Source organism: Choloepus didactylus, chromosome 8, assembly GCF_015220235.1.
Source record: "Choloepus didactylus isolate mChoDid1 chromosome 8, mChoDid1.pri, whole genome shotgun sequence".
NCBI classification, from domain to species: domain Eukaryota; kingdom Metazoa; phylum Chordata; class Mammalia; order Pilosa; family Megalonychidae; genus Choloepus; species Choloepus didactylus.
In genome coordinates, this window is record NC_051314.1 from 49,314,890 (window position 1) to 49,330,575 (window position 15,686).

General features: G+C 35.5%; 1 protein-coding gene across 1 annotated transcript in view; it reads right to left on the reverse strand.

The window, feature by feature from the left end:
- ACSS3 (acyl-CoA synthetase short chain family member 3) overlaps positions 1-15,686 on the reverse strand; it is a 207,750-nt gene that overhangs the window by 28,509 nt on the left and 163,555 nt on the right. Inside the window, exons 10-11 of the mRNA XM_037848430.1 lie at positions 10,993-11,088; positions 4,797-4,860 (exon numbers count right to left, since the gene is read on the reverse strand). Coding sequence (XP_037704358.1) covers positions 4,797-4,860; positions 10,993-11,088 — 160 coding nt within the window. The remainder of the gene's footprint in view (positions 1-4,796; positions 4,861-10,992; positions 11,089-15,686) is intronic.

Below are 15,686 nucleotides of genomic sequence, written 5' to 3' on the forward strand. Positions count from 1 at the left end.
TAGTAACATAAATAAATTGAAGACCTAAATCCTCTTCCCTAGGGAATTCTGGAATTAGATTTGTACTTTGTATTTCATTTTCCTGTAACTGATGGATACCTGATTATAGCTTTATATGGTAAAGAAACTGCCAGAGACAGTTTCCAATGTTATTTATACCATTTCCTTTAGGGTCCTTAGACTTTAGTTGAGGTTCTCACATGAATCCACTTTTTTTATTTTTTTTACCTCCCCAGGAAAGACAATTTCTTTTTCTCCATGCAGACAAAAGACTGGTTAATAAATGTGAGTTCTAGCTCTATGACAACTAATGATGCTTCGTCTAAAAGGAAGATTATATCTATCCCACTGCCTGCTTTAAAGCGTTATTGTGAAGCTGATAAAAGATCATCCTAAAATCTGTATATGAGATTTATAAAAGGAAGGGATTACAATTACATGACATCCTGGGCTTCACTCAAAGGATAACCTGATGGAAAGAAAGTTGTCCTGACCCTCTACCAGGACAGCAGCACAGTGATGGAATCAATCACTCCTGCAAAGTTGTAAAGATGTGAATAAATATAGTTAAGAGCCAAGATTTCAATATCTGGAGGAGCAGAAATTGGCAGTCACCAGAATAAAAGCCGCTCAGGCATTTCCATACAGCTCCCTCACACTCACCATTGCCTACAGGGTACAAGTCAGTGGAACACAGCCCTGGGCAGACAGGCCTATCGCTATCTGATCCAATAACAACAATGGATTGGGTCAGATAAAAATGTAAGCCTGCCAGAGGGGTAGGGCCAGAGATGGATAGTTTTAATAACAGTGAGAACTGTGGTACTGAGGGAGGCAATCGCAGTTAAAATTTTCTTTCATGTCCCTCTCTATGTTGCCTGAAAATTACTAGCTCATAGTTTTATTTCTGTATTTTGGACCCCTGGATGCAATTACTGGAGCTCCTTCTAAAATTCATGAGCATTATATGTTCATAGTAATTCAGATACCCTAACTTTCCCAGTGAATTAACTGTCTGGAATTGGTTTCAAAATCAGAGGAATTTTCTACATTCATTCAAACATGAAGTTTTCTATTCTGCTAGAAAGGTAAATCCTATGAATGTAAGTAATCTAGTAAAACCGCAGGATTCATTTTTATTACGTGCTGGGCCCTACAGTAGTTTAGGAATAGCTAAAATATTGACCTTCTGGTTAAGTGATCCCTACAGGAGCAAAAAAGCTATAATGAAGAAGGTAAAAAAAAGATTAAGCAGATCAAGAGGATATTTTTTTTTTTTAATTGCCACATATCACTATTCCTGATTTTGGGTTCAGCCATCTTAATACAGTGCAATGAAGGATTATTTTTAGAGTCTTGTAAATGATGGATACATGATTATAGCTTTATATTGTAAAGAAACTTCCAGAGACAGTTTCCAATGTTATTTATACTATTTATGACAGATACAATAGTGAAATAAGAACTTGTAACAGTACTAAAAAAAATTCTTGTGAAATAAGCCCTTATTGACTTCTTCAATATAGGCTGAGCCTCCCATACTTCAAATATTCCACACAGAGTTTTACCTGTATTTTTTATAATTATTACAAGTATAATTAGCAAACATAAACAGTACTAGAGAATATTGCTCTTCAAAGAGTATTCCATTAGTTACACAAAGTAATAAAGAAAAGCATGGGCATGAATAATTGACAACAATGGGCATTTATTTCTTTGGCTAATTTTGTCACTCCCAGGGGTGGCTTTTGATCCAGTTCAGTTTTAAGCCCATAATGGACATCAATCACTCTCATTTTCAATGATTTCACCTCACACGCATTCAAAGTATATAAAATATGATAATATTATATTAAAAAAAGATAATAAAATATGGCAATATGCAATACAAACTAACACTTTTTCTGAAGAAAAAAAAGACATTTCACTTCTGAAATGATTTGTTAAGAAGACACATCTTCAGTTTGCCATTGGTTATGAATTCTCAAAAATCATTGTGCACGTTCAGGAATCATGGGAAGTGAGAAAAATACTACCAAAAAAACTATTTTCAAATAAAATGAAAAGTTTATGAAGATTAAATCTGACAATGAGGTTGTGATATTAAATTTTTAGATACTTAATTCATTTTGATCTTAAATTTCTCATATTTTGGGGCCAGTGCATTTTTAAAAGTGTAAAATCTCATACATTTTGTAGACCCTGGATTTATAGTATATAGATTCTGTATATATAGTACTATACAGACCTGTGTATATTGTGTTTAACTAAACACATTTTACAGGATTCCAAATGGTTCTGGGTCCCATGTAGTTAGTCCATGGAAAGGACCTTGTTTTCAGAACATAGACCTAATTTAGAATGTGGTTTGCATGAAAATAAAGTTTTTTTTAACCACAAAAATTTTTATTGTCAGGGTTCATCATTTTTCCTCTTCCCTAATTCAATTAAACATTATTTATTGTAAGCATTTAAAAGGCATTCATTGGGCATTTTTCTATTCTGGACGAATGATGCCTCCCCTCAAGACACAGAGAACAGCTATAAACAACATAAACAAGTCTATTGACAGATACTGAATAAAAAAACTTCCTACACTAACTGCAGGCAGCCCTTGGAATCAATGAATGATTTTCAGATTGATTAGTTAGAGTGGAATGACTACTGGGATTAGTGTTAGAAGGATGTGTCATAGCAAATCCTTGCTCTCACAAATAAAAATGAGTTACTGAAAAATTTCAAGAGCTGTTCTATTAAGAAAAGATAGTCCTTGGTGGGAACTTTTTTTCTGATATATTTTTCCATATATATATAATTTTATATTTATTTATATAATTTATATATATAATTATATATTATATATGTGCAATTTTTCTAAATATCGAGTTTCACTATTAACCTAAGGGAGGAATCAAAGTCCACTGCATATCATAGTATATTACATACTCAAATAATTTATAATGAAATCTCAGAACCCGAGATCTCTTCCATGAATTTCCTGCTTAGGAATACAGAGGGAAGAAAGAAATTCTGAATTGGTGACAATCTAAACCGTAGACTCACGCTTTAAAGCAACAGTTGTGTTTCTTTCAGTAAGTACCTGGAATAACACTAACAGCTACAAGAAAAAATTATATTTTATCTTGGATATTGTATATATTTCATTATCTTTGAAAGGATGCTGGCAAAGCCATCGATTATTAGAGTGAGAGGACCCGTGAGGAGTGCAAAGTCCAGGCTGGCATCAAATACCACCTCTGGGATCCTGCAAGAGTTGTTTTATGAAATAGATGACTCACATATAATTAGGAGGTTATATAGTTATATAAAGATGTATGATAGAGTGGTTTTATAAACTCTCAAAAAACACGTGTTTTCCTAAGCCAGCTAAACACCCACCCACAGTCTTCATATTATTGCCTTTAGCAAGTTCCCCATCCCCACCCCCACCCCCTTTCCCACAATAGATCAAATTTCAACCAGCTATATGTTAAACTATATTCTGATTCAGAGAAATAGGAATACGAATGATATATTCAACTTCAATTTTTCCATATTGTTGGAAATGGTGTCTTGGAATTGAAACTTTTTAAAAAGCAATACAGTGTTTATCATGTAAACATGATAATGCAAAATCTGAGAATTTTATCATAATGTATATCTCCTCTATTACCTTTTCATAAGATCACAGAACCTGTATTGAATAAATACTTTATTTTTTTATTACTACTTTTCATTTCATTTTCAGAGATTTAAAAATGTTTATTACCTGAGACAATCTTATTGCAATCTGAGAATGCCAACAAAGAAAGCTCTTTTGACTTCTAGTATAAATAAATGGGAAAACACATCTTCTCTAAGATTTGACATATATTTATAGAAGCTTATGTTTTTTTAATTCTGTTACTTCAATTTTATCAGTAAAGATGTCAAGATCCTGCTCATCAGAGGTACAAAGCAACCTATATCAATTATTAAAATGTCACATACTATGTATCTCCCAACTTAATAATCTCACATTTCAACTTCCCTTAGCAAAAAAAAAAAAATAATAATAATAATGTTTTGACTTAATCAAAGTATGTTTAAATATTTTTCCTTCAAATTTTAGCACTTTTTCCTCTCAAAGTAACAATGATAAAAGTTGATAGCACAGAATTGTGATATTTTGAGAGTCCGAGATTGTATATTCTGGTACTGTTTGACCCAGTAATTACACTTTAAGATATCTATTCAAAGCCAAAGTAATTAGCAGAAAATGAGAAAAAGTGCAAAAATAAGTTCAACACAACATGATTTATAATCATAAAAATTTAATAAAGACCAAGAGGGCTACAATGGGTGTAAAGAATTTTTCACAGGCACAGTAAAAATTTAAAATGCTCATGAGACAGGGTAAGGAAAAACTATTGTTTCAATGATGCAAAATGCTTGCCAAAAAAGTGGAAAGTCATATATATTACAAAACAACATTATATCACTGAGTGGGGAAAGTACAGAAATGTTAAGTACTTTAAAAATTTTTCCTATACAAGTTACTTTCATCATTTTTTTATAGTCAGAAAAAGTTACTAAAAAGATGCACAATTTATCTTTTAAAAAATTCTATCTAATTTGTTCTATTTTATGGGGCTCCCACGTTTAAATTACAATGGGGATGATACAATTCTCCAAAAATAGAGAAATTCATCCTGCAACATTCTTACTAATATTGTCACTGCAATCACATTGTTTTCCTTTAAATGCTACATACCAATACTTGCCCCTTAAATAGTAGTATTGCAAAGTTTGCTTACTTTACCACAATATTTCCTAAACACCGAGCCTTGAGTTTTTGCATGTTGTCATCCAAGATCATAACTGCAAAGTAAATTTTAAAAATATAAAAGTATATAAGTTAAAGAAAATGAATAAAAATGTACAATCTTAAAACTTTTCCATACTTTCTACATTCAACCCCGGAACTCCAGCTTCAAAGGGCATTTTTTAATTCATGTGAGACCATGATCATACAAAGTAAATTAAATCTCTTACAAAAAATACAAATAATACTTGCTTTTGTTTCCTAAAAAGTTATAAATGTTCCTTCTGAAGTTTTTTTTTTTCTTTTTTTAATTTTATTTTATTTTGAAATAAATTCAAAGTTATAGGAACAGTTGCAAAAACAATACGAACCCCATACACAGAACTCCAGCATACCCTGACCCCCCTCCCCTGATACCCCAATCCACCAACTTTAACATGCTGTCACACCAGTATTTCTTTCCCTCCCTCCCTCCCTCCCTATCTATCATCTATCATCTATTGCTCGGTCTTCTGAACGTATGAGAGCCAGCTGCACCCATCCTTGAACAAACACTATAATTCACATACACAATTCCCATGAACAAGAACATTCTTTTATGCAATCCCATTAAATGCAGTTAAGAAGCACTAGAGATTCAACATTGATACAAAGCATACATTCTATATTTCCTTTTTTTCCCCCCTATGTCTCAACTGTGTGCCTTTGAGCCTCCTGTCCTCCATCCTCAGAACCCATCATGGGTTAACCTTGGCATTCAATTGTCATCTATTTAAGACTGTCCTTTTTTTTTTTTTTTTCTTAATTGTGGAAACATATGTAAAGCCTAAATCTTCCCATTCTACCCCCTCCCTAGCTTTCCATTAGTGGGATTAATCACATTTAGAATGTTGTAATGCTATCTCTTTCCCACCATCCATTACTAGAAATTTCCCTTCACCTCAAACAGCAACCCTACACTCATTTCTTAACTCCCCATTGCCCCTTCCCCCATTTATCTTAACCCATACTCTACTTTTCATCTCTATGGTCATATTCTCTGATAATTTCTTTGTGTTTACTGTGGGGCTTAAAATTAAACTCTTAAATCCATAACAATCTTGTTTTTCTTTGATACCAATTTAACTTCAATAGGACACATAAACTATGTTCCTATACTCCTCCATTCCCCCACCTTTATATAGTTCTTTTCAAAAATTACATATTTTACACTGAGTTCAAAACCACTGATTTGTCATTAGAGTTTGTGTGTTTTATACAACATAGGAAGTAAACAGTGGAGTTACAATTCACAAATTATTGACTTCTATTTGTATTCCTTTGTGGTCAGAGAATGAATGTGCTTTGAGTATATCCAATATATATATATATATTTTTTTTTATTGAGGCTTGTTTTATGTCCCAGCATATTAGTCCATTCTGGAGAATGATCCATGATCACTAGAGAAAAATGAGTGTCTCGGTAATTTGGGATGTAAGCTTCTATATATGTCTGTTAAAATTCTCTATATCTCTTTCTCCTTTCTTTGTTTCTCTGTTGGTAGGGCTCCCTTTAGTATCTGAAGGGCAGGTCTTTTGTTAGCAAAATCTCTCAGCATTTGTCTGTCTGTGAAAAATTTAAGCTCTCCCTCAAATCTGAAGGAGAGTTTTGCTGGATAAAGTATTCTTGGTTGGAAATTTTTCTCTCTCAGAGTTTTAAATATGTCATGCCACTGCCTTCTCACCTCCATGGTGGCCGCTGAGTAGTCACAACTTAGTCTTATTTTGTTTCCTTTGTATGTGGTGAATTGCTTTTCTCTTGCTGCTTTCAGAACTTGCTCCTTCTCTTCAGTATTTGATAGTCTGATCAGAATATGTCTCAGAGTGGGTTTATTTGGATTTATTCTATTTGGGGTTTGCTGGGCATTTATGCTTTGTGTATTTATATTGTGTAGAAGGTTTGGGAAGTTTTCCCCAACAATTTCTTTGAATACTTTTTCCAGACCTTTACCCTTCTCTTCTCTTTCTGGGACACCAATGAGTCTTAAATTTAGACGTTTTATTTTATCTATCGTATCCCTGAGATCTATTTCAATTTTTTTGATTTTTTTCTCCATTCTTTCTTTTGTTCTTTCATTTTCTGTTCTGTGGACTTCTAGGACACCGAGTCATTATTCAACTTCCTCTAATCTTGTCTTATGAGTATCCAGAGTCTTTTTAATTTGGCCAACAGTTTCTTTAATTTCCATAAGATCTTCTATTTTTTTATTTACTCTTGTAATGTCTTCTTTATGTTCTTCTAGTGTCTTCTTTATGTTCCTTATATCCTGTTCCATGGTCTTCTTCATGTCCTTTATATCCTTTGCCATGTTTTCATTCCTCGATTGTAGTTCTTTGATTAATTGTGCCAAGTACTATGTCTCTTCTGATATTTTGATTTGGGTCTTTGGGATTGCGTTCTCTATATCATCTGGTTTTATCATATGCATTAAGATTTTCTGTTGTTTTTGGCCTCTTGGCATATGCTTTGCTTAATACGTTTCTTTCAAGTTGTAAAAAAAAAAAAAAAAAAAAAAAAACCAATCTAATTTTTCAGAAACACAAGTTGGTGGTGTACACTTTAACTAACCAGCAGATGGCGTCTGTGAGTCACCCATACCCCTCAAGTCAGTTCTCAACTTTGTTCTTGTGGTGTGTGGGGAAATGATTATTGTGGAGTTCAGTTGCTGAACTCAGTTTGGGTGTGTTGCTGGAGCTGTCCGCCCTGAATGTGGGGCGTGTGTCTGGGTGGCTAGGGAGGCAGGGCCACTTTAATATTCAAACCTCCCAGGTGTTCCCGGAGATTCAAGGCCACTACAAGAGTCTAAGCCTTCATTTCGGTTCTGCCCCAGACCCTCTCTGACGCTGGCCCACAAACCACTGGCATTGATGCAGCGTCCCTGGGTTTTCTGAGTGGGACCCCCTTCTCAGCTGTGATCTTCCAGGACCTCTGCTGAGAGAAGGCTATGCTACGTCACAAGTGCGCACCGTCCCTCAAGGGAAGCCCTGGGCTGCCGGGCCATGCAGGGGCGCTCCTAGCCTGATGCAAAGATGGCTGAATGGGGCATCTCCACCCCTCCCCTCTCCTTGCACAGTTCCTCCTTCCCAGCTCTGGGACAACTGGTGCTGCTCTGGGCTGTGAGCATGGCCCTGGGCAGGAGTGTCTCCAGCCCGCCGGGAAGCGGCTGCAAGCAGCAGGGTTTTTTTCTCCTTCCGGCTCTCCCCTCCGCTCCCCTGGCCTTGAGGGAATCTGCAGCAGGCTATCCTCCATGCCAGACACCGAGAGGCTGGCTCAGACTGCTTCTGTTGTGCTTCACTGCATGGTTTTCACCGTCGCAAATGCAGCTGCTCCTGGGTTTTTCCTTTTTTTTTTTTTAAAAGAACCAGTCCGTCTTCAAATGCCAACCCCCAGCTTCCCCACACTGCAGCATGGCTGCAGGTCTTTCAGCTGGCTTACTCACTCGTTTCAGAATGCAGACTCCTGTTTTCACCAAGTGTATGGCCCCTGTGGTTCTAGCAGACCTTGTCCAGCTGGTGCATCGCTGAAACCAGTATTCTGGGTCACCTTCTGGTTTTTATCTAGTATTTTTCACGGAGGTGTTATTTTTCCCTGTCTCACCTAGCCGCCATCTTAGGTTCTCCCCCCAAAGTTTTCTTAAATAAGACTTCATGTTTTACTTATGCTGGTAATATAATAATCTATGTTTATGTCCATTTATAGATACCCTTGTACTCTAGTAAAACATTAAAACAAAGTTCAACTTTTCAAAAATTAAAGGAAACAAATTTTTAAAAAATACAGCAGCAACAATGTTGCAAGCATTAAAATTAAAGCATTTAAAAGCCTGGGAAACTCCTCATTCTGGGATTTTTGTCTTAATACTCATTTATGGGTATTAAAGGCATATTTAATGTTCCTGAATACTATCTGGATGACTTCTATTCCATGCCATTAAAATCCTGAAAGATTTTAGGAGATCAAGGTTTGCATCCACACTGAATAATCCTTAATGCACACTGAATATGAAGATAAATTATCTTTTAGGCTTTAATTGATCTCGTGTGGTTTCATCCATCCAAGTAATTCTACTGTAAGAAGCTATAAGAAAAGAAGACACAGATGCCCTCGTCCAGAAACAATTAATTGCTCCCTTCTTTGTGATCCTAGAGCACTTTGTTTTAAAACTCTACTTTGACCCTTAATTACAGGTATGGATACCTGTCCCTCACTAGATTGTGAGTTCCTTAAAAGTGCGGGCTCTGCATATTTCATCTTTGATTCCCCAAATCGTAAAACAATGGCCAACTTCCTGTATGCTCCTGCACATGTTCTCCATCAATCCTTCAGTTTCCCAATATATAAAATGGGAATAATTCCTTTCTTACAGTATTTCTATAAGAACTACTTGAAAAAATGAAATGTATATAAAGAAATGAGTACGCAGAGGGTACTGAATGAATGTGAAATTAAACATTATATTATGTTGAATACAGGATTTCCTTTACTTTCCCCAAAGTTTACTTCTTCTTAAATATTGAATACTAAATTATGGTTTTGAATCTCTGAATAACCCTCCCCCCAAAAAATATATATAAAAATCATGACGTCATTGCTTCCTTGTTAATAAATAGTTTAGTTCTAAGGTTTTATCTATGCTATCTGCAAGCCAATGGCTTTCAGACAATGAGAAACTTCTGCACTGAAGTCCTATGGGCTTTCAAAGTGTAATTCTTTCTTCCAACAGGATATAAAATGTTACTGAAATGCTGAAAGGGAAATGTGTTTAACATCTCCCCCAATTATCACTCCCTAAAATTGCCTCAGCACAAAAGCAATTTCCCTGATAAAAAGAACAGGATGTGAGTACTATTCAAAGGGAAGATTTCACTAAATCTGGGTTTGCCTTTCCATGGCTAGAGAAGTTCCTGACTTCACTAAATATGTATTTCTGCTCTTGAAAAAATGCTTGTGTCTCTGTATAAATATACCCACGAGGCTAAACCAAAATATCCATTTCCTTAATTAGCCACTGTCCTAGAAGGAAATACAATATTTTTTATGTTACAGAAGCAAAAGACAAAACTCTTTAATTTGAGTGCAAATAGGAAATCTGTAGGAATCATATTCTGTCCTCCAAAGTTAGGTTTTCAACATAAATCAATTAAGCTAAATTGTGTGCCCCATGCGGAACATACCCTCTGTGCCTCATTTTCTTTGTCTGTAAATGAACATGTGAGTCTAAATCAAGTCAGTCCCTTCCAGCTTCTCTCAGGATCAATAATAACAGTACTAGCTAAGACTTATTCACTCTTTTTTACTGGCAGGCCCTGTGTTAATGCTTCCTTGTGATATTTCACAACACAGTAACCCAGTGAAACATACACAATTTGCCTTTACTATTTAGAAAAAAGGAAACCAAATATTTGAAAAATTAGCTGGCTTTGTTTAAGTTGATACAAATAAGGAATAGAGTTCAAGGGAAATTATTTTAACTACTATTATTTAACTACTATTATTTAACTACTATTATTTTAACTATACTATTTATACTATACTATGCTCAAACTACTATGTTTGGGGATATTATATCTCTTTGTCATGGACAGACAGCAAGGCGCAAAAGCCTGATCATTACTCTAAAATTAAAACATAGCGTATGTAATGGAAAAAAAAATACAGCTTTTACAGTGAAAACGAGCAAACAAACAAAATAAAGCACAATGGTTTGCACTGTTCTCAGCAGGTAACCAGCTATGCTATGAAAGCTATATAATCTCTTTGGGCAGCAATGAACTCATCTATAAAATGGCAATCATAGCTCTAAATTAAATATACTTCAGCATTACACAAAATGATGTATGTTTAGTACTCAGCACCTGATGGGTGTTCATATGTATTAATTTCACACCCTGTATACTTAACTTACCTTATAAATAACAATATTTTCTATGTCATATCAGCTGTTTGTAGCATGTACTTGGAAGTTCACAACCTTACCTTTATCAAATTGACTAATAACACAAATAAAGGTATTCAATTTTAATACAAAGCATTCATCCAAATACTTATTAAACACCTAGTATGTTTTAAGCAATATTAAACACTAGATGTAGTAAAATACCAAATTTATTAACATTACATATTTCAAACAATCAGGATAATTTCTTACCGTTGTATCCTGGCACACTCTTTCCTGCTTGCCCTGGTGGAGGTGTTTTAGAATTACCTAATCCAATGCATGAAGCAGTAATTGGGGATCCAGTCTCTGGAGAAAGAAATATTATTTAACATTAAATGTTTCATCTTCAAACCATGATGCTTCTTGAGTGTGGTTTCCCCGACCCACCAGTTTGTCACAGAATGTATTATATTAGAAGTGATGAATAGTACAGAGTATTTAAAAATGAAAAAATCATCTAATAATGTTACACATCATCTACATTTTTAGAAACTTAAGGATACATATTTAGAAAAATGTATACACTAGTGCTTCTCCTGAAGAAAAGTAAGGCTGCTCTAGTGGTTTCAGTCATGGATCAGTAGGCATGAACAATGAGGACTTATGTAACCATGAGAGTTTTACAACACATGTTAAAAACTAAAAGATCACTATAAAAGATGCTTTATCTTGATTCATCTAAGATATTTCATCTCCCATTGTAAATGTCATCTGAGTGCAAAATATTTCTGTTATTTGTAGCTTATTCTCTGGAGTAACCCAAATATTTAAAAAAAATTAATAATATTATGCTCTAATTTTCTGGAACACTTGCCTAGAGACCTTACATCTGAGTTGTACACAGTCTGCTATTCCTGGACTCCTAGAAGCCCAAAAATATACAAAGGAAAATGTTTATGCTATGTTGAGTATTTCACCAAGACCATAAACTGGCCCACAATTAATCAGTCTGCATTGATTACTGAAAATGTTCAACTTATTTTTTCTATCTCAAGTTGTAACAGTCTGAGTAATAGCAGCAATTATGTGATAACCATAAGTTCTAAAAAGGACCATCTTTTATGGAGGAATATGTTTGTCATTATTGATAAACACAACTTTGAAGTGAACAGAATCTTTTAAACATGAGATTACTATATCTGTGGGAGCAGGACAAGAGGGTCTTCATAGTGAAATGTTTTGGAACATCAGACAATATTAAATACACAAGCATACACCTACCTATAACCGAGGAATTAACTGCCAGAACAATCAGATCCAAAGAAATCCAAAAAGCTAAAATCATCTATCTTCCTAAGTACTCAGAATGTATTCCTTCCACCATGATTACTACCATAATTTGTTGTACCTTTATATCATTGTGAATGATAGGAAGAATGTATTACTGTTCTTTACCTCCAAGGGTAGTTCAATTTATTAGTCACGTTCTGTGGATGGTGGCTCTGCTGCCATCAATAACAGGAGATGCTCTCTTGAGAAGTAAAATGTAGTTCCTAAGTCACAGTCCAGGGCTTACAATGCTAAGCCATATGAGCATCACTAAGCATAATCAGCAAGTAACCAAAGCAGAAATTTCTAATGAGAAACCAAGAGTTACCAAATATTTTCATATAATGATATAAAATGGGACAGTATTCTATGAAATGGCATTCCATAAGCCATGCAATAACTCCACATTCTCACCCTAACTTCCAATGAGCACACACATACACACAGCCATGTAAAGTATGGGAGAAATTCCACATGGTGCAAAAGGTTAACAGCACTTTCCTTTTTCCCTGACTTAAAATTTTCCAGGTACTCACCTCAGCTATCCTACAAAACTAACCCAGGAGACAAGAGGAGTGATGAAGACAGGGAGCAAACTGGTAAAGTGATGTGCTTAGAGAAAGATACACAGAAGGAACAAGGTGATAACAGAAACAGAAATCAGTGGTACACATTAGGAAAGGAGATAAGCCCTTCAAAATGTTTCTGTTCTGACTCCCACCCTGGTGGGAAATGTCCGAAAGTAAGTCTGTTATTTTGAAAGTATATCCTGTCCAGTTCAGTTTGTCAAAAGGGGCACTGCAATCATCTGGAGTTCAAATGCTCTGCATTTCTTAACACCATAAGGTCCCAGCAACTTGTCAACAGATGGCTCTAGTACCTACCAATGCCTACCTGCCTCCTAAAACAAAAAAGAATAATAATAGTAATCTGTGCCCAATTTTGTCCCATCTCAGTGTGTATTCTCATAAAAGATGTCAATACTCTGTCTTCCCATATGGTTGGGAGAAGGGAAGTGTGGGAAAAGGAAGTGAGAATAAAACCTAGTATTATAAAGATACAAGAAAGCATTATTGAAGGACTGTCAATATTTACTGCCTAAATAAACTGATACTATGCATATTTCCTGAGATTCCCAAGCATCTTTGAAAGGTGACTGCATCTTTCTAAACTTTTAAACTTCAGTTGTTTTGTTACAGTTTATGATCATAATAAAACTATGACAAGCATATTCTTCCATGTGATTAATCTGCCTCTGAATTTTAAGGACACTGAAAAGGATTGCCCATGCAGGTTACTTGAAGTAGATAATTCAAGTGTATACTTTGAACATTGATGAGTAAAGTATCCTGTTGACCTTATTTTGATATTCACGGAGGGGACTAGAAAACGAATTGTTGCTAGTGACACACAGAGGATACAATCAGACAAAATGTCATTTTCTAGGACTCTAAGCATAATCAGGAACCCGAGTTAGGACAAAAGTGGGTGGAGAAAGACCAAAATAGTATGTTATAGAAACTTTGTGTGGTTTTGTTTGTTTGGTTGTTTGTTTTTCTATTTGTACCTCAGGACACGCTGGGACCCAGGGATTGATCCATCTGCAACGCAGGCACACATGTGTGTGCTCACACATTCCTGCCCACAAGACCGTGTAAAACCTGGCTCTCAAGCTGCTCCGTGTGGAGAACAGGCTGCTGGTTAGGGAAAGTCCCCAGGCAAGCTGCAGTCCTTAATCGAAATCCTAGGGACTCCCAAAGACCCATCCCAAAAATATTCTGAAACATCTGCTTCACACTACCCAGGCTATAATAAACTGGTTAGCAGTTATCAAGGGAGTCAGGAAATCCAGATGTCACTTTGTGACTGCAAAATAGCTACATTAATTAAACCCAGAATATTCTCTTTGAAGAAGGAAACTGTACACTTCATTTGCAGAAATCTTTACAAAGTTACCTAACCTCAGAAGCACAAAATGTTTGGCAGTTCACCAGCATAATTTCTTCACATAGGGAGAACCAGGAAGAAGGTGGCAGGAAGCTGAAGTGTGAAGAATATATTGCTTTCGCATGTTTACATTCACACTGCATTGGAAACCAAGAGGCATTTTGCTTTCATCTTAGGACAAACCACACAGTATCTTTACTGCCTCCCTCCACTTCATTGCATGTTTTGTTTGGTGCCTAAATGAATTTTCCTTAAAGCTTCCGACTCTGAAGGAAGAAAGGTGAAGAGAGCTAACTACAATTGTTTAAATATGAATTATGCTATATACTCTGCTAAGTGCTTTTTGTTTATATTATTGCATTTAATCCAACAATTCTGATGGGGTGAAAAGGGGATATTCTTTTTATAGATGAAAAATACTGAGTCCTAGAAAATTTAAACAATTTGTGCTAGTTCACATAGTTTCCTCACAGAAGGAAAAGAATGGAAGAATAGAAATCACCCAGACTGTGTCTACATGGGTAAAGAGAGTATATTACAGCAGGGAATTAGCCAAGTCACTCACTCATACATGCAAATGAAGAAGCAGTGATACAAATCACTTATCAGAAAATATTTATTAAGCAGCTAATAGGTGCTAGGTCCTGTTGTTGGTGATACATCAGTGAACAGAAGTGACCCAAATTCCTACTCTAATGGAGCTGAAATTCTAGTTGGGAAGACACATAACAAACAAGGTACAAAATAAAATACTTGGCATGTTAACAAGTGATAAGTGCTAAGGAAAATACAAAGTATAGATGGGAATGAGAAGTGTTAGGAGGGACTGCAATTTTAGATTGGGTGGTCAGGAAAGACCTCCTCCAAAAGGTGATGGAATCTCAAGTGCAAAGGTCCTGAGACAGGCTTATCCCTAGACTAGTCACTGTGACTGGAACAGAATGAGTGAGGGAAATGCAATCAGGAAACAGGGTCATAATCAGGGGACAGAGCACGTAAAACTACCTAAAGGTCATCTAAAGACCATAAGCCTTTAGTCTAAGCAATTTTGCAAGCTAACAGGGGCTTCCTAGCAAAGAAATAAGAGTAAAAATGCAAATATAATATATTTAAATATTAGCACATCATTCATATTCTGTGTCCAGCTTTATTTTCTTTGGGCTTCAAGTAACATGTGGGAAGGACATGTGCAGACAGTAGGTGCATTAGAATAGTATGAGTGATTGTAAGAGATCCCTTTGGCTTCCTGAACATCAGGAACCAATTCACATAAGAATTAACCAAATTGAGAGAATGACTAACGCCCAGTTAGGTGTTAGGTGGAAGATAGATGGCCCACACACCCTAACCATAATCATCTTTATTATATAACTGCTACTGTTAATATAAATGAATACATTTCTGAAAGACAATTTAGCAATGCTTACTTAAAAATCCTTAATGCACACACCTCTTAAACCAGTTATTCCACTTGTAGTTATTATACTGAGGAAATATTTGTAAACATTCATAAATATTTAGCAAAAAAGTTGTTCATTATGGTATTGTCTACATAAGAGTTTAGAAGGGTGTCTCTAAAGAGGCATTACTCCTGATTAAGGAATAATACAAGGCCATTCAAACACCATAGAAGAATGTCTAATGATAGAAAATAATGCTCACAAAATAGTTTAGAAAAAAGGTTACAA